Source organism: Schistocerca serialis, chromosome 6, assembly GCF_023864345.2.
Source record: "Schistocerca serialis cubense isolate TAMUIC-IGC-003099 chromosome 6, iqSchSeri2.2, whole genome shotgun sequence".
NCBI lineage: Eukaryota > Metazoa > Arthropoda > Insecta > Orthoptera > Acrididae > Schistocerca > Schistocerca serialis.
In genome coordinates, this window is record NC_064643.1 from 293,434,118 (window position 1) to 293,453,868 (window position 19,751).

The window sequence follows — 19,751 nt, forward strand, 5'->3', positions numbered from 1 at the left end:
CCTACAATTCTCCAACCAAATCAGCACAGCACACAGTTGACAGGGGTATCTTGTTTTCCACTTCAAACAAGGACAACAAAAGGCTGATGTTTTTCATTTTTCAAAAAATTAGTTCTGTATTTGAGGCTCATATCTCCAAAATATTAAGTTTTTCAGAGACTTTTCGGAATCTGTTGTAGTCCAGGCAGCTGCAAGGCAATGTTGAGTTGTCTTGATCTTATGTCAGCGGCTTCTGTTTTCTCCATCAAAAACATTTTTCTGTTGGTTGGTTGGTTTGTAGGATTAAAGGGACCAGACTGCTACGGTCATCGGTCCCTCATTTTTCTGTTCTTACCAAAGAAGTACGGTTCTCCACCATCATCACCTGTCACATCACTTTCAGTTCCCTTCTCCGAACTAGTATTGTGGTCAGCAAATACTGAAAATCAGGTTCATTATCACTGTTATCACAGTCTTAATCTCAGAATTCACTGAAGTGTTCTTGAACACTCACATCTGTCTTGCACAGAAAACATTGCATAGAAGGTCTAGCTTTCCTCGCCATGGAAAAACAGTAACGTTCAACGAAAACACGACTTGCAAACACTATGATGTGTCTGAGAGACCTCTCAAGACCCAAAAATATAAAACAAACTGCAACCACAATGCCAGGCTTTTGGCACATGTAGCCTGCCATCCAATAGGAAGGTACACAGAAGAGTCTACTTCACCTCACAGTGGTGTGTGAAGTATCAAAAGACAAAAAACTCATGCATAATAGTTAAGGGTCAAGGTTTTGCCTAGTAGTATGTGGGTCATATCAGACACACACTGCACTGACAGTGAGTTAGATCCTTATTTTGTAGGATGTGGCCATGGGTCAGCAAGTATGGCCAATGAAAAATTGACAGAATGGTAGATTCCCTGCGAGAAGTGAGAAACGGAAGACTGCCACATGGATGTCATCAACTTTATTGCTCGCAGTTTGTTCGAAGAAACTAAGGCACATGAGTGTGCTCCACACCTCCAACAGTTGATTGTACAGAGTTGAGCAAAATTCCGATTCCTGTAAACCATACTCCAACGGCGACATCCTGGTACCCAACTCGGCTACCTGGTAAGTAAGTTAATTCCCTGGGATTCAAACAAAGATGACCAACCATTCAGTTTCAGGGAGGACACAGAGGAGATCCTGGAAAATCATGACCAGCGGGTGTTGGGGATCACAATGTTTGATAGCCTAGGCTACTTAAGAAGACACTGCTGATTAAGAATGTCCTGTGGATGCAAGAACAAACATGACTGATGGCTTGTGCAATGGCCACCAATTCTCCAGTGAATATAGTGCATCTGTTTGGCAGGGTGCATTTTTCACTATGTGTAGGCAAAACTGGTTTGCCCACTGATCATAGAGCTGTCAGTGTATACCACTTTCAAACCTGGAAATTTGTGGAGGACAGCCAGGAACAGGCGGAAAAAACCATGGGGTCAACACTGTCCTTCGGTCCAAAGGATGGGTTGAGACAGGTCCAAAGATGGGATACGCACCACAGAGGCATAGACGATTGCTCCCTAATAAGAGGCGACAGTAAAAGAAGTTGGAGTTCAGAGCAGAAACATTGTTTGTAAACTGCAGTTACAACTCATGTCCTAGGATTATGTTGCGGGAGGTGGTTGTCCCTACCAGGAATAAGGACACGGTAGTTCCAATGCTTAGACAAGCAGCGAAGGTATGTTGCATATCTGAGCATCATTTATTGGCACCTGATCTGTAGTGGAGAGACCTCAGTCTCCGCCAGTAGACTGTTCACAGAGCTGGTATGAAAGGCACCTGTCACAAGTCAGAGCCCACAATGATGTACTAGAGGTAGCATGTGCAATACTGAAGGCGATGCCGAGCTATATGACAGACTTCCACAATCAAGATAGTACAAGATCAGAGCCTCATAAAGCTGCAGAAGTGTAGAGTCATCTGCACACCAGCTGGTGTTAAAACGTCAACCAGGCAACAAATAACAATCCGAGAAAGTGTAAGAGTCCACCACATTGAGTAACTGGCCGTCAGTGATGAGTTCGGATTGTGGATGGACAGTACAAAGGCAACAAGCATCAGCATACAGGCAGTGTGACACTGTATGTCCCACAGCTACTGCTAGCCATTAGGAAAAGAGGGACACTCAACTGACAGCCCTGCAGGACCTCATTCTCTTCTCAGTCAAGGGGGAGATGGGGGGGGGGGGGGGGGGGCGCAGAAAGGGGGTGTACTGATGGAAGTATAAACGTAAACCTGGAAAGTACAGTTTGACAAGAAGTTCCAGACAAAAATCAGGAACAGGATCCCAAGAACCACACATATAGGGTAACGAGGGTGTGATGACTCCTTGGTGTCATAAGACTTTTGCAAGTCAACAAAGACAGGTGTTGACACTGGGCAAAAGCTGACCAGTTGGCAAATGTTGGACAGACCAAAATGTCAGCAATAGAAAGGCCTTTGCAAAAAACGCCCTACGATGGAACCAAAATACCCCCAGGCTAAAGGTACCAACAATGCCACCAGCTCAACATACATGGTTTCAGTGCTTGGACAATCAAGCTATCTTGCCATTCAGATGGGAACTCAACCTGGTTTCAGATGGAGAATTATATGGCTTTAGATCAGGAGTGCTCAACCTTTTTAGGCTCAAGCTCTACTATATGCAATTTAGTTCAATTAGAGATCTACTGACTTAGAAATTCATAAAGATTTATGCACAAACCACCACCATAGCCAAAATTAACCATTTTAATTACACCAAATAAATAAAAGGTAATTTTATCTCCATCAGACATTGTAGGCCTACTACTCAATTTTAAAGATATTATACACGTGGAGAAAAAAAAGAAATTAAAATATACACCATCAAAAATGAAGAAAAAATTTAGTGAGGTACTTGGCTTTGCATATCACTGGCAAATTCATCATAATCTGGTGAATAATTTATCAGAGTCAAACTTAACACAGCCTGAAAGATGAGGATCAGTCAGTTTATTCCTACACCTAGATTTCACTATGTTCATGTTGAAAACACTGTCTTCCATAAGTAAGCTGATCCCAAAAATGATAATATGCTGTCACTTTTACAACATTAGGGTAGGTTTTTACATTCATTTCCAAAAGTTATGTTTATTGTATTTTGACTAAGTATTTTACCAGGTACACCTGTGTTGGACTGGTGTGTATAGAGGCACTGACCCTTTGCCCAAACCTGCAAAGGAGGGGTACGTGATCCAACAGTAATAACATACCATTCCCAGCATTCTTGCTGCTGTCTTTTATTAGGTTGTGGACCCAGACACAGGGCCATTTACAAGCAATGAGGTTCTCCATCGATTGATGTCTCTTTTGTCATTGGAGAGCCTTCCTGTGATATGTAATTGACACAGACCTTTCTGAAGTCCACCGTGGTTCCATCTTCTGACAGAGGATGCAGAGGAACAGGGGACCACTAAAGCTGCTGCTGATAAAAAGGCTGCAGTTGTGCTCTGGACAACCACATCGATGCGTCAATAAGGAGGAATGCTACAGTCACGACCTCAATATGGTGGAGTGCTAAGACTGACAGCCTCAATAGATGGACTGCTGTGTGCAACAGTAGAGGCAAAGGTATCTCAGTCAGCACTGTTGAGAGCCCATCAGGTGGACTGTCCAATATATAGAGAGTAGAGATCAGAAACGGAGCAAGTACAAGCCTCATGTTAAGGTCTCCAGAAAACGAGGCACCACTGTTCCACCAGTGCTAACAGGCTTCCTTTCTTTCATGCTATAGATCTGCATCACATGCCCGAAAACCGTGGCGCACAGCCACTTCATACCCGTTGACTCATCCTCTCTTACTGAAGCTTGCAGGAGTGTAAGTACAGTTCTGACTTAATGTAAGTGCAGAAGATGAGTACCTGAGCTTGGTACTGTACAGGGGTGCTGACAAGGCACAATGATCAACCGTTGGATCAAATGTCCTTTAATGAAGCTGTGTTATATGAGAGAGTGAAGAAGAGCAAGACGAAAATTAATTGATCCAAGTATACAATTGCAAATGTGTTCTATCAGAGAAAGAGTGAAAACTGGAATAAGTTTCACACTGAAGTCTACACTTCAGACGAAATACATATAAGTTTCATTTAAAAATTAAAAATTTTAAAAAATGACTGTAATCTTGTTCACTCGACCTCCACCAAGAGAAAATGTCTGCTGCATCAAACAAAAACAGGCTACAGAGCAGTGTCACCGTTACATCTCTGCGACAAGAAAGTGTACTATTTCTTTGGTCATGGCAACTTGCGTTTATATGCTAAGAATGAGTTACGTAGTTTATCATTCATATCTGTAATTTCTTTTAATAATTAATCACCATTTAGAGATTGCAGTTCATCCTCATGTCATGTTTTCTTGTACTATTGTTACAAGACTTTGTAACACTTCGAAAGTGTGTATATGTTAAAGTGATTCTTGGAGGCATTCTCTGAATAGATATGAAAAGTTTACAGCAGACTTCGAACAAGTTTTATCTCTATACATGTATGTACCAACAGAACAATATTCACTGATAACCCATCAGCCATTATATTGGTATAGAAGTTACCACATCCATTTAAGTAGGTCAAACATTTTGTGACTTTACAACTTGCACTTGAGAATGGCTGTCAAGCTGAAATCATGATTGTGTGAAATAAATGAATAGTAATTACAGTTTAGTGGCACAAACTTCTTTCAAATGTATGTAGTGAGAATGCCGTGAGTCCATGATTATAGTTCCAAACTCATGTACTCACTCTCCTTTCGAACAAGTCGTGTCCACTTATACCTGACAACTGACTCAGGCGACAAGTGGGCAGCATTAGAGACTCATGAGTCTATGGGAAGACAGAGGTGGCAAGTTTGGAGATGACATCACAGAACTTAGGAGTTCTGTTTCCCATTTGTAATGGAGAGGAGAAGACTAAAGCTGCAAAGCAAAAGATCAATGGCTGAATGATATCCATGTTATGTGGAGGTGCTGGTATTCTAAAGACAGGGATTGAGCTCTGTGAGCAGAGTTTTGATAACTTTGCCACAGTCAGTGGTCATTGTATCACCACACAAATGGTTGTGGGCACTGAAGTCACCCAAAATGGAAAAGAATGGGAGATGTGTGTGTGTGTGTGTGTGTGTGTGTGTGTGTGTGTGTGTGTGTGTGTGTGTGTGTTGCGGTGGGGGGGGGCAGAGAAATCTGTGCGGACTAGGCAATCTGAGACACTTCATCATCAAGAGGAAGATAGAGAGAGGAAAATCCAGACATCTTTACAAGAACAGCCACAGCCTCCAAAATCATATAGAGTGGCACATGTTTGCTGCAGAGAAAGTTGAGAATGTAAGTGGGAACTCCAGCCAGTGGCATGTGAGAGTCGGCTTGATTCTTAAAATAGCTGCAATAGCCATGGAGGGTAGGGGTTTGCAAAGCAGGGAACGAAGTTTCTTGGAGGGCAATGCATAAAGCATGGGAAATGCATAAGAGATGTCATAGCTCAGCCAGATGGCGCAAAAAAAATTTCAACAGTTCCATTGGAGAATCACACTATCAGTATCCTGTGAGGCTGAGAAAGGACCAATGAGGCAGGTCATGCCCAAGGGTCAATTGCTGCAACCGGTTGCGAGGATACGGCATCAATACACACTGGTTCTGAATAAGGTCATGTGATGGGATCCAGTACCACAGGTGCCACTGGGAACTACTCCTCAGCTACAGATGCAGAATCTGCGGGTTTCATCAGTGTGTGTGTGTGGGGGGGGGGGCACCAGAACCTCCTAACGAGGTATCCTTTTTGTCCCTCTTCTGCTTGGACGATTACAGTGTTCATGAAGGCTTGTCTGCCCTAATTTAAGTTATAGAAGAGAAGCACTAAGCGATCTGTGGCTCCTTCAGCCAATGACTGGTATCTAACGGCAGATCAGAAGAGTCCCGGGAGGGGAGGTGACCTAAGGGATCTCTTCCTCGTGAGAGACACTGGAGGAGAGAGTTGCTTCTTCAGGTGGGGGTTGGGGATCGACATCCCCATCGGTTGGGAAGTTGATGCTCTCAAAGGGGATGTGGGGGAAACAGTAGGATGGCCCACAACCACCAAAGAAGCAGGTGTATTTAACTGTCCCCAGGGCCTGATGTAGAAGACACAAAGGGCAAGGGTACTGCTGCTGGAGAGGACGTCATTGACATTGCCACAGCAAACATCACTGTCATATGGACACCGATGCAAATGATCATATTTCTTCTTAGTCTGAGCCAATCGGGGGTCTTGTATTCTTACATTTCCTTTCCTCTTTGAAACGTGGTGCAGTCTGATGAACAGGGGGAATGGTGATCCCAGCAGATGACGCAGACGGGGGGAGGGGCACAAGGAGTGTACTTAAGCAACTGACATGCACAATCCCTACAGATAGGATAAAATAAGGACATGTACACAAATGCCATCAATTTGAAGCACTACTACAGAGGGGGAACAAACGGTTTCACAACACACTGATACACCATCACCTTGACCTTTTCAAGCAATGAGTCACCTTCAAAGTCCAAGATGAAAGCCTGAGTATCACCCCTATTGTTCTTTGGTTCCTACTGAACATGACACACAAAAAGCACACATGGTCTAAATAGGCATGTAACTCTTCACTGATCTGTAAAAAGGAGTATTAGTGTTGCTATGTTGTTTCCCCATGAGTGATTGTGTAACAATTAATTTTGTTAAAAATCCAAGTGGATGATGATACCTGTTCCACACTGAGGCTGTTATGGGAATGTCATCCAGCTTGTCACAGTGAGCAGCAACCACAGTCTTAATCAGTACTGAACCACATTTCATTTTCCAACCTGCTGCTGCCTCCCCAAACTGGTCTTCAAGGCGTTCAACAAAGTGTATCAGTTTTGTGGTAAAAAAGGAATCCTGTTCATTGTAGAGCAAACTAAGTACTGCGAGGACTATTTCTTCCTGTGTCTCTTAGCTCTACTCTCCTCCAGCGGTGTACAGTAGCCAGGAAAGGAACCACTGTGGGGTGATCTCTCTTTCCACATTGTAATAGTTCTTTCCTTCTGAAGAGATTGCTGGGGCCATGTGGCAAGCAGCAGATGAAAGTTTGAGCTGCTTCATCTCCTCACCATCCACCTTGGTGTCACCCACTCCAAACTGTCACTCTCCTATGGGTGCCACCCAGCCATAGCCTGTTGCCTGAAGTAGCCAGGCCTCAGCCACCATGGGCACATACTCCTTGGCATAGTTTCTAGCTCGGGTAAGTGCAATCACCACATTGCAAGGGGCCTACCATGTACATACTTGACCCCTACATATACACACACACACACACACACACACACACACACACACACACACACACACACACACACAGGATGACTACCTTGTTGTTGGTGTTGGGTTTTGGATGTAATACTTTTGCTAGAAAGAAAAGGTGAAAAGATACAAAGGCACAAAAGGTTAATATAGACTGCACTGGGTGAGCTTCCCTGCACAATCTGCACGTCTGTAAAATTTGAAAGAGGGGTGATAAGCCAAGCCCAACAATGTGGAATATATACTGAAGAGAGAAAATTTGTTAAAAGTGCTAGAAAGAAGAGGGTGCGTTTCTGGATGAGGTATCGAATATATTGCTTCCCCCTACTTATACTTCCCGAGGAGATCACGAATGTAAAATTAGAGAGATTAGAGCGCGCACGGAGGCTTTCAGGCAGTCGTTCTTCCCGCGAACCATACGCGACTGGAACAGGAAAGGGAGGTAATGACAGTGGCACCTAAAGTGCCCTCCACCACACACCGTTGGGTGGCTTGCGGAGTATCAATGTAGATGTAGATGTAGATGTCCAAAAACAAAAACCAAATCCAAGCATAATCAGCACCAAGCAGACCATCCAATGGAAAGGCAGGGGGAAGGAAGGGGGGCAATGAGAAGAATAGTAGAAGGGCAGACTTGTAGCATGGAAAGGAAAGTAGAACTGCAAGGGCCAGGCTTCATGGCTAAGCACATACTCACGAAAGAGACTTCAGAAAGATACTCCGATATGACTGTGTTGATATAGATTCTTTGACTGTGGCACGTATTTTTGGTAATGATTGGCTGCAAGAAAGAAGCTGTACGATTTATATTGCAAGATGACGTGTAAGTATTTGTGGTGAGACTGGTGAATTGGAAGTTAATTTAGTCTAACTCAGAAAAAAAGAAGAAGGGTCTGTAGGGTTACGAATTAGATTTATCAAGAAGAAGATAGATGACAGAATAAAAGCACCAATACATATGAAGGACAATGTGTCCATAGTAGGAGAGAAAGAAATTCATGAAGTCAAAAATTCAGGAAAAATCGATATGTTGAGTAATTTGCCCACATTGTTTCAGGAAGAACTTATTTTATACATGCCAAAGTATTTTCAAGTAAATCTGGACTGATGAAAGGACTCCACGGCAAATTATGGTGCAATTGCAAGAACTGTTCAAAATGATATTGCACTGGATGCTGCTAGCTAGAAGAGAAGCTGTAGAGAAGGAGATAAAACAAATGACAGAAAATGATATAATTGAGAGGTCATATATTGAATACTGAAATCTGATAAACCTAGTAATTAAAAAGGATGGGCCAGTCAGATTTGTTTTGGATGCTTGGGTTATCAATCATGTCACTCTGCCTCAGCAGGATCAGTTCAAAAATACAGAAGAAATTTTGCAGAAGTTTGCTGCTGCTTGTTACCTTAGAAGTTTAGATATGGCAAGTAGTCATTAACAGCACCAGCTGGAGGAAGGTAGTCAAAGATTCACCACATTCTTGCACAATGACATTTGTTACCACTTCAATTCTGTTCAATTTAAATGTTTCATCAGCAGCATTTGTTCGAGCTTTGAACGAGATTCTTGAGGATGAACTTTTACACTACATACTTGTGTATGTTGTGTTTTGATAGTGTCTGCATCATGGTAAGAGCATTAGACACAAAAGATAACACACTTAGATTGGTTGGAGTCACATTCTATCTGTAAAAATCTGAATTTGCAAGGAAGGCGATACCTTTCTTGAGACATATCATCTCTCAAGCAGGAATTACGCCAGATTCAAAGAAACTGGAAGCAGTTCAAAATTTTCAGGTACCAACTTGTAAAAAATAACTTCAACCATTTTTCTGTTTGTGTGGATACTATTGGCATTTGACTTGATACCCATAGAAAATGGTCAGGGGCAATGACCACATTATCAAGTTCTATTTTGTCAGTATGGGTAAATAAATACACTATGAGCAAGCGAGAGATATTCACAATTGTTTGGGGCTTCCACGGGTTCCATTTGGATGGCGCACTTTCACATGGAGCGATCATAAGGCATTTCCTTCCTCCAATGTAAATTAACACGCAGTTGTCTTGTTAGGTGGGTCCTCTCCTTTCAAGAATTCCATTTTGAGATACAATTCATGCCGGGTGAAACGAATGTGGTACCTCACGCTTTGTCATGTCTTCAGCAACACTTAAAAATGATGTTTACCTCAAGACCTCGCATGTAAAGAAGGTCAAGATTAATTTTATGAGGGTAGAGGATGGAGAGGCGAAACTTGCAGATTTCTACATAATATCAAAGCAGAGATGAAGTAGATGAGACGCTAAAAATGATCAAAACAATGCATCAGCATGAGGCTGAGAGTAAAATTCAGAAATATTAATTAATTTATAAAGATGTTTTATACCACAGAACAGTCTTACACTCAGGATCCTGGAGGCTTTGCACACCACAACATAATATCCAAGATCTGATTAAATATATCCAGACCAGTTTCCACATTTTCGTCAAAAGAAATGTTTACAACTTCAGAAACAAGTGATCTTTGATCTTTAATAAAATGTCTCAGCAAGTATGAAAGATTATACTTGTGGGAATTTCTTGCTAATCTTGGTAGTGGTGGAATTATTTTCAAAATTTGTTCACTTCTTTCTGCTGAGAAAAAATAACAACAAAGTATAATTACAAAAATGAAAGATGACTATTTTCTAAATACCAGTGGATCACAAATTATCCTGTTGGATAATGGCCCACAATTTGTTCTGCATTATGGAACTCATTCACTGAAGAGAAAAATATGCAACACAGGAAAATATGTAACATTGCCACATCTATGTACCAACCAGCACCCAATCCAGCTAAGAGTATAATGGAAGAAAATAACTCCAAACGTAATGTGGAAAGAAACATGTGAAATGGATTAATAAGTTGTCCAATCTTGAAGCTGTGATGAATAGTTTCTCTCGTGATACTACTGGTCTGCAACCCTCTACAGTTTTACATAGCAAAAAAGATGACAATGTTTTCAACGAGATTATTAATTTTCCATCACAAACTGAATTAACCACCAAAGAGAGATAGCAAATAGTCTTGAAGCAGATGATGAAGATGGCAGTAGTGAGGAAATTAAGACACAACTGTTCAGTGAGACCCATTGTGTACAAATGCATAGGTTATGGACTGATACAACCACATTTCATTTCAACCTTCAGTGGCAATGGACAAAATTATAAAATTTCTGCATTATTTGCTGGGTCCATTTAGAATTCAGAAGGTAGTGTACCCAAATTCTGTTGAATTAGCAAAACTTAATGACAAAAAATATTTTGGACTTCATCATGAGGAGAACATAAAATAGTAATAATATCATCATCATCTGGAAGAGAATAAAAATTAATAGTGCTGTAATATTGTTCTTGCATTACGATGTGATAGACTGGCTGAGTATATTTCCCAGCAATTTAGTATAAGGAACTGGTTAAGTATGCTGTCTGTGATTCGTTTAACAAATTATAACTAATAGTGAAGTAATGTATAACCATTTTTTGGGTGTGTGTGAAAATTGTTTCTTAGGAATGGCAATATGTGGTAGGCTGCATGATGGTGTACTTAAAGCTAAGTCACGATAATGTTTGAAGCTAACTTGCATATGACTGATTATTTTTCGATGCAGTGGTGAAAGTCTTGTTTCAGCGTGATATTGCTGTCTGCTCTCTCACTGTTTTCACTAGGTCCTGGCATATGACACTGTCATCATGACGTCATAAATGCAGAAAAGTGATTCATGGAAGCAGTACTATGTCGCAAAATGTAAGACCAACAGCTGGTTAGCTTTCCACCAACCAGCACTCTAGTCCATGATCCCCAATCCGGCATCGCACTATAGCACACTGTACAAATCATCTCCCCATAGCATGTACGAAGAGAGCTGTGTGTTTATCAACTGAGCCATGAGGAACATATCAACAATGCAAGTGTTCAATTTTGTTTGACAAATTTACAGTGTCAGTCAGTTGCTTTACAAAGCAGAGTACCCATGACGTCAAAGAGCAAGTACAATAAAATAGAGACTCTTAAAAGTAACATTTGTTATATTTAACGTAGGAAAAATATATCTAAAAACAAAGATGATGTGACTTACCAAATGAAAGTGCTGGCAGGTCGACAGACACACAAACAAGCTTTCGCAACAAACTATTGCCTCATCAGGAAAGAGGGAAGGAGAGGGAAAGACGAAAGGATGTGGGTTTTAAGGGAGAGGGTAAGGAGTCATTCCAATCCCGGGAGCGGAAACACTTACCTTAGGGGGGAAAAAAGGACGGGTATACACTCGCACACACACACACATATCCATCCACACATATACAGACACAAGCAGACGTATTTAAAGACAAAGTCTGTATATGTGTGGATGGATATGTGTGTGTGTGTGCACGCGCGAGTGTATACCCGTCCTTTTTTCCTTTTTTTCCCTCCTAAGGTAAGTCTTTCCGCTCCCGGGATTGGAATGACTCCTTACCCTCTCCCTTAAAACCCACATCCTTTCGTCTTTCCCTCTCCTTCCCTCTTTCCTGATGAGGCAACAGTTTGTTGCGAAAGCTTGAATTTTGTGTGTATGTTTGTGTGTCTGTAGACCTGCCAGCACTTTCATTTGGTAAGTCACATCATCTTTGTTTTTAGATATATTTGTTATATTTAACTTGAGATGTTAGTATATTTTATATATTCATTTTATTGATGATGTTATTACTTCAGTTCTTTTAGCATGCAAGAAATAAATATTTGTATGCCGTACACACACACACACACACACACACACACACACACACACACACACACACACACACAAAAAAAAAAAAGAAAGAGAGGAGGCGAAAAAATTTATTCTCCTTGGTTAAAATTTGTTAATCCTAATGGAGCTGGCCCAATGAGAGATGAATAAAATAGAATAAGATATTCTGATTATCATTTTTCTGTAAAAATCATTTAATTGTGATTGGTTAATAGTTCTTTAGTTAATATATACATTTCAGTAATTTGCTAACTACCTTTCTTCAAAGTCAGAGTATACATTTGTTTTTTGTACAGAAATAGTTAGAGATTGTGTGCTATCTACATGCTGATTATGTAATGATGAATGTCATGATAATTACTGCTGTTCTTTGTCAGGGACACCTACTGCAAATGAACATTGTATGAGAAATTTTGAAAGTAACATCCTCTATACCTATGCTTTAAAACTATATTTTCATATGATCAGATTTATTAACTGTAAATAGTTTAAGTCATTGTCAATTTACCATTATCTATTCTGTGTTTACTAGCCACTGGGGTACTTCTTGACTGATTAATTTCACATTCAAAGTTTATGTTGTCATAAACTTCCAGGCAAAATTTATTTTTTGAAATCTGGAGATACATGAGGATCCTATATCCTCCCATGTCAGTGTCCTGGGTAGTGTGCAACAGTTGTTGCTTGATGCAAGCATTTAGCATAGCACCCATTGATAGTGTTGAGTTGAGTTGAGATGAAGTACGTGCCGGTCTTGGTCAGACGTACTTGCTAGTTCGCTTTGATATGATTATTTGTGCCACGTTTAGTTTGCTTTGAAGTTTCAGTGTCTCAATCAATGTCGTATAGTGGCATGTCGAATATTGTTAAACTGAGTGTTTTTAAAGTGTGCCAAATGGGCAATGTTTTCAGCAATAAGTCACTTAGTTCATAATCTGTTAACAATGACTGTTCTTAATCAAGCCCATTATTATCCGCTTCCTCAAAGCATCACCAATTAAAATAAATGTATCATTAACTTCTTGGGGTGCAGAGAGGCAGCATTTTCGTAATGTAGCACACCAGAGAGTCATATTATAACTCCATCAAGCACGCCTTCCTGGGACAGGACAGTGCTAGGGTGTGTCACTCTGAATGCTGCCTTTTTGTCTCCAGTTTGTATTCATCCATCTTGGCGTTCATTGGTGACTTCCTCTAGGCCCTTCTTGAATAAGTTGTGCCATCGAAGAACTAGTGATATTTACAAGGAACTACTCACAACAGCCTGCTGAATGAACTCAAACATTTCAATAACAGACTTCCCAAGTTTAACACAAAATTTGATGACATGGAACAATCAATCATGCCACATTATGTTACCTCTCCACGTTACATAATCTCAAAATGGGGTTCACGGGAATGCACATCCTGATTATCAGGCAGCTTGAAGGTGACCGAGACTGGGTACAATTTGAAGCTAACACCCACCTTCACCTAACTCAGCAGGTTACAACGTCTTGCAATTCATTGTTGCATCAGGAAAAAATTCATCACATTGCTTATGGAACCCACCTTGTATTTAAAGGTCCAGCAGTTCAGAACTCCAACATAACAACAAATCTGAATATGAGCATATACAATATAATAGAGGGAAACATTCCAGTGTATAACCGTCCTTTTTTCCCCCTAAGGTAAGTCTTTCCGCTCCCGGGATTGGAATGACTCCTTACCCTCTCCCTTAAAACCCACTTCCTTTCGTCTTTCCCTCTCCTTCCCTCTTTCCTGATGAGGCAACAGTTTGTTACGAAAGCTTGAATTTTGTGTGTATGTATGTGTCTGTTTGTGTTTCTATTGACCTGCCAGCGCTTATTTATGAGCATATACATATATTTAAAGCTAAAATAGCAGTGTTTTTCTGAGGAAGAGAGTCAATCCCTTGCTCAAAAGCTCTCCTTCACTCCAACAAATTCTGTTAGAGAGAGAATGGAGAATGGTTTGTAGTCTTGTGCACAATTTTAATCTTTTCTTACATGTTTAATGAACTGTCAAGATTCTTGCATTTCGTAAAAATAAAAACCAAGAAAGTAAAAAACAAATGAAGTGACTTACCTGCAAACAAACATCATTGTTGCCACCCATACTATCATAATAACATATCATCTTTTTCTTGAAGTTTATTGCAGCCATGCACCAATGCACGCCAAGATGAACAGGAATTATAATTATGTCATTGGCAAACACATCCACCTGGAAATATGTGTGCTTGTAAATGGCTTTGTTTACAAAGAGAACACTGTAATTTATTTCAAACAAAGAAAAAAAATTAAAGTAAGCACCGAAAGTATTATTACGAAATGAGACTCTTATCCTATTAGTATATGGTTTAATTGAGCTCTTAATATTAAAACTTTAAGCTTTATAAAATGTTTAGCAATTTTAAATATAAAACAACTTCTAAATACGTTCTAAATTTTCTGGATTACCTTTCAAGGAACTACCCTTGTCACGTTAAAGATGGGGGAGGGACAGGGACTGAAAAAGGACATGTGTATTTAAAACTCTTTCCTTGCAAACATACCATGACTTATCTCCTAAGTTCTGCATATCAACTGGTGCAAAAATTGTAACCTATATACACACAGATTGCAAATACCCTTACAGTGGTTCAAATGATTAATGCCTACACATGAGAATCAAAGACAAATGTTGCTTCTTTCTCATTACGAATATTTCTGCAATGTGTGGATCTGGATGCTGCATATTGAAATGGAGTCATTTAATGTATTCTTCAGCATTCGTCAGGTTTTTTCTTTGGTGCTTTGCAAATCCTTTAATTTAGCACCAGAAGTCATTTTTCTGGCAGTGAGAAAAAGCAATGTTGTAAAAATAATCTCTCTTCATAGCTTACTGAAGAATCAGTTTTTACAGAAATAAATGTCTACACCGTAACTTCACATTGCCTTCACCATCATCTTCACACACCATCATTTAACACAATGAATTTCTTCATTTTAAAACTTAAAAGGAGCTTCATACTTACCTTCATAATGTTATTGTAAATAACAGTTTCAATCAGCTACACACACACACACACACACACACACACAAAATTTTCTACTCATATGGATTGTAGGTAGCCCAGATTTCCATTGACAGTGCTATGACACTTTACTGAGGGGGAAATAGTGAAGGGATCTTTGAACTTGGATAATTATTACACAACATGGAACTCTCTCCATTATTAATGAAATTACCTCTTTCAAATTAATACATTTAATAGTGTAAGTAATGTAGAAGTAAATAAACATCAGGTCTAATATTTGCACGAGATACTTTAATTCTCTAATAGTTGAGGACACTGATAATACTTCTCAGAATATACATATCATACTAGTGCAACTGACACAATCCAGCCTTGATATCTTTAACTCAAACTCAACAGCAATATATTTAGTCCATGTGAGAAATGCAAAATACGAGATGTTTGACCTATGTAGTAGCTTAACTTTTCTTTCCACATGCCCAAGTTTTGGTATTTAGCACTATGAAGCTTTAAAGATTTCTGCCATTTCACCTGCCAAGAAAAGAAAGTCAATAATTAAGCTGCAAAACTAAATGTGGAGCACAGTACTCATAGTAACTCACAAATTTATTGCTGTTTTTTAAAGAAAATTTGTAGTAAAATAGGTGATACAGAAATTTTCCAACAATCTCAGAGAAACAACAGACATCACATATATATATATATATATATATATATATATATATATATATATATATATATATATATATATATATATATATATATATATATATATATAAAAACAAAGATGATGTGACTTACCAAATGAAAGTGCTGGCAGGTCGACAGACACACAAACAAACACAAACATACACACAAAATTCTAGCTTTCGCAACCAACGGTTGCCTCGTCAGGAAAGGTCTTTAAATATGTCTGCTTGTGTCTGTATATGTGTGGATGGATATGTGTGTGTGTGCGAGTGTATACCCGTCCTTTTTTCCCCCTAAGGTAAGTCTTTCCGCTCCCGGGACTGGAATGACTCCTTACCCTCTCCCTTAAAACCCAAATCCTTTCATCTTTCCCTCTCCTTCCCTCTTTCCTGACGAGGCAACCGTTGGTTGCGAAAGCTAGAATTTTGTGTGTATGTTTGTGTTTGTTTGTGTGTCTGTCGACCTGCCAGCACTTTCATTTGGTAAGTCACATCATCTTTGTTTTTAGATATATATTTCCTACGTGGAATGTTTCCCTCTATTATAACCATATATATATATATATATATATATATATATTCATTCATTTGGTGAAAATTTCTAAGAAATGTAACATTAGCAGAACATTTAAGCCACAATTTTTGTTTCTCAGGGCATTTCCTTGGGGATATGTATCCCTGATGGAGGTGGACTTTACGAGAGAGATGCCAAAGTTTGGCAGCTGGTTGGAAGTCATACTTACACAAAAGGCTGAACACATAACAGCTAATATATTAAATGGCCATCTTCACAGGTAGGCTTGCCTCTGATAGGATAAGATATGGCTGCAACCAGGGTAGGGATAGCACAGTCTGTGATCAAAAAGTAATGGCAATTTTTGTTTTTCCTAAATTATCTTGATTTATTCATCAACATCAACTTTGTCCCCTTCAAAGTAATTCTCCTCAGATATAATACACTTGTGCCAGTGCTTTTTCCGATTTGGAAGCACTTCTGGATCTCACTTTTTGTTACAGTGTTCAGTTCATTCGGCAATTCTGTTTTCATCTCATCAATGGTGGCAAAGCGACGTCATTTCATGGTTCTATTCAGCCTTGGCAATAGAAAGACACAGGGGGCATGACCAGAAAATACAGTGGCTGTGCCAACATAATGATTTTCTTTTTTGTCAAAAAATAACGAACAAGTAATGAGGTGCGACTGGGAGGAGTATCGTGATGCAATTTCCACAAGTGGTTCTCCCACAATTCTGGTTGTTTTCTTTGAATTGCTTCTCAAAAACTGCACGTAACTTCCAAGTAGTATTCCTTACCGACCGTACAACGAAAAGGCAGGGCCTCATGATGCAACTGTAACTGAAGAAAACAGTGAGAAGAACTTTCACATGTGACTGAACTTGTGAATTTATTTAGGTCTTGAATCTTCAGGCAGTTTCCATTGGGACGACTGGGCCTTGGTTTCGACATCATACATGCATACCCATGTTTTGTCACCTTTTACAACCTTCTTTAGAAGCTCTGGATCGTTATCGACTTTGTTCAGCAATTCCTGAATGGTGTCTATGAGATATTGTTTCTGGTCAAATTTCAAATATTTCAGAACAAATTTTGCTGCTACATGTTTCATAACTTAAAAAAAAATTAAATAGGTTGGAATGAGCCAAAGGATATGCTGACATCACCACCAATCTCTCTGATGGCGATTTGGTGATTGTCCTGAACCATTTTCTTTCCTTCCTCCACTTAGTCATCAGTAACTGATGTGCTAGGGTGTCCAGGGTGGTTATCACCACTACAACATTATCAACTAAAACAGTAATAGGTCTAATAATGACTAAGAAAATAGAAATGCAGATAAGCTGCTACAAACAGCATAGTGAATGCTTTATTGTAGCTAAGGTAGGCTTGAAGCCAACATCCCACAGTGGTACACATTTGTGTGTTAAATAGTTATGCAGGCAATTAAGAGTTAGAAGGAATATGTGGTAATATGAAGAATACTCCACACATAGTTAAAGGGATAAAAATTTAATTGTGATGCATGATGAACTCGGTAGTAGGAAAAGAAAGACAAGGTAACATATTAGGAAAACGTGGACTGCAGGTAACAGATGAAAGAGAACTCGTAAAATTTTGCATAGGGGATAATCTGATCATCTCTCTCACTTGGGTCAAGAATCAAGAAAGAAGCTTGTATACATACCACTGAAACGTTTCACATTGATTACATAATGGTGATTTTGGAACCACAATTTAAACTGTAAGACATTTCCTGGGGCAGATGTAGACTCTTAACATAATTTACTGGTTATGAACTGCAGATTAGAACTGAAGAAATTTAGAAACAGTAGAAAATTAAGGAGACAGGATTTGGATAAGTTGAAACAAGGTTGCTGTGAGTTTCAGTGGAAGCATTAGGCAACACTGGAATGAAACAAGAGGGAGAGGAAGGTAAAAGAAGACGGATCAGTAGCTTGTGTATAGTTTGTACAAAGTGTAGATTATTGGAATGCATTTCTGGAGACAAATTACTGTTCATGAAAGTTTTGTTAGTATTACTGTGTCCTTTTTCGGATTAGTTATATTGGAAACTTGGAAATGTTTCTTGGTAATTTAGTGCTGCTAAGACTTGTTTTTAAAACTTTTGTGACAACAGCCAGGACACTGTTTTCCTAGTATGAATTGGTATCGCCTGGAGTACAGAGGATGGCGGATTCTTGCAACCTCGATGTAAGTGGAATGTTCAGTGTGATTATGATGTTCATCTAAGTTTATATTTTGGTACATTTAGTGGGAATCATTGCTGACTGAAGAAAGATTTATTTGATATTTGGGAAAAGTTGTATTTAGTTTCTGAGTATTGTTTGTTTTGATATTGTAGTACACTGGGGGTTTGTATTTTTTTGTTTCATGTTGTATCTGAGATATAATTGTTCATATTTACGAATGCCGTACAATAATCTGTATAGCATTGAAGAGATTTTAGTAACTGAATGAGTTTTGTGCAGTTCCAGCCCAGAATAATCCAAACTGTCACAGGGACATGTGAAATATAGTTGTTCGTAGGAGGGAGTGGAAGAGGGAGGAGTGGAACATTCTTGTATCACACACTTCTTTCCAGGAGGCAGATCTACATTGGGCGTATTCGGCAGACCATTTAGTGGTAGTTGTTATCGCAAATCTGTACAAGCAAATTTGTTCTTAGGGTGCAGAACATTTGGAGAGGGTAGTGGTACATTAATAAAGGATAAACCTTGTGACATTTCAAGGTCAATTTTTTGGCTTCCAGCAACACTAACATGGGCTAATTCTGAAATTGGTACATACACCTGCCAGATAAATCTTTGGACATACTCCCTGCTCAAAACCTGACCTTCCTAAAAAATACTTTGAATCCCAACCTACTCAGTTCACTGGACAAGTTTATAGCAGCGCAAATAGGGTGTATAAGTGCAGAGCAAATGTTTCATCATGTATAGCATATCACAGTACATACCAGCACAAAATCATTGTGATAGACCCCTCAACTTCAAGTACTATCTTGCTTCTGGTTCTTATTCGTGCAGCCTACAGCTTTCTATGGCAGAAAAGCTTCCACCTTCCTGAACTCCTTTATCAACCAAATGAGCCACTACTAGAGAGAATACAGTCATTAAGTATAGCAGCCATCGGACACTGAACTGGACTGGTTGGATGAGAAGCGAACATAAATCCAAAAAATTATGTAATGTTTCAGTGATTTAAAGATTCACCAGTTGTGATACAGCAGACCAAATCTTCTGAAGGGAGGCGGCCTGTTGCACCAGCACTTTTCCCTAGAAGACCTCAAAACCTATAACAAGGCAGACCACATACTGCCTTCAAAATTCTGCTGGCAGGACCACGTTATTGCTGAGGTGACAAGCTACCTGCCTGTCACAATGAAGCACTGGGTT

At 39.5% G+C, this 19,751-nt stretch overlaps 1 protein-coding gene across 2 annotated transcripts in view; it reads right to left on the reverse strand.

Moving 5' to 3' along the window:
* Positions 1-19,751, reverse strand: part of LOC126484161 (sentrin-specific protease 1-like) — a 144,185-nt gene that overhangs the window by 23,972 nt on the left and 100,462 nt on the right. For both annotated transcript variants that reach the window (XM_050107560.1, XM_050107559.1), the window contains one exon: positions 14,194-14,331. In XM_050107560.1, coding sequence (XP_049963517.1) covers positions 14,194-14,331 — 138 coding nt within the window. The remainder of the gene's footprint in view (positions 1-14,193; positions 14,332-19,751) is intronic.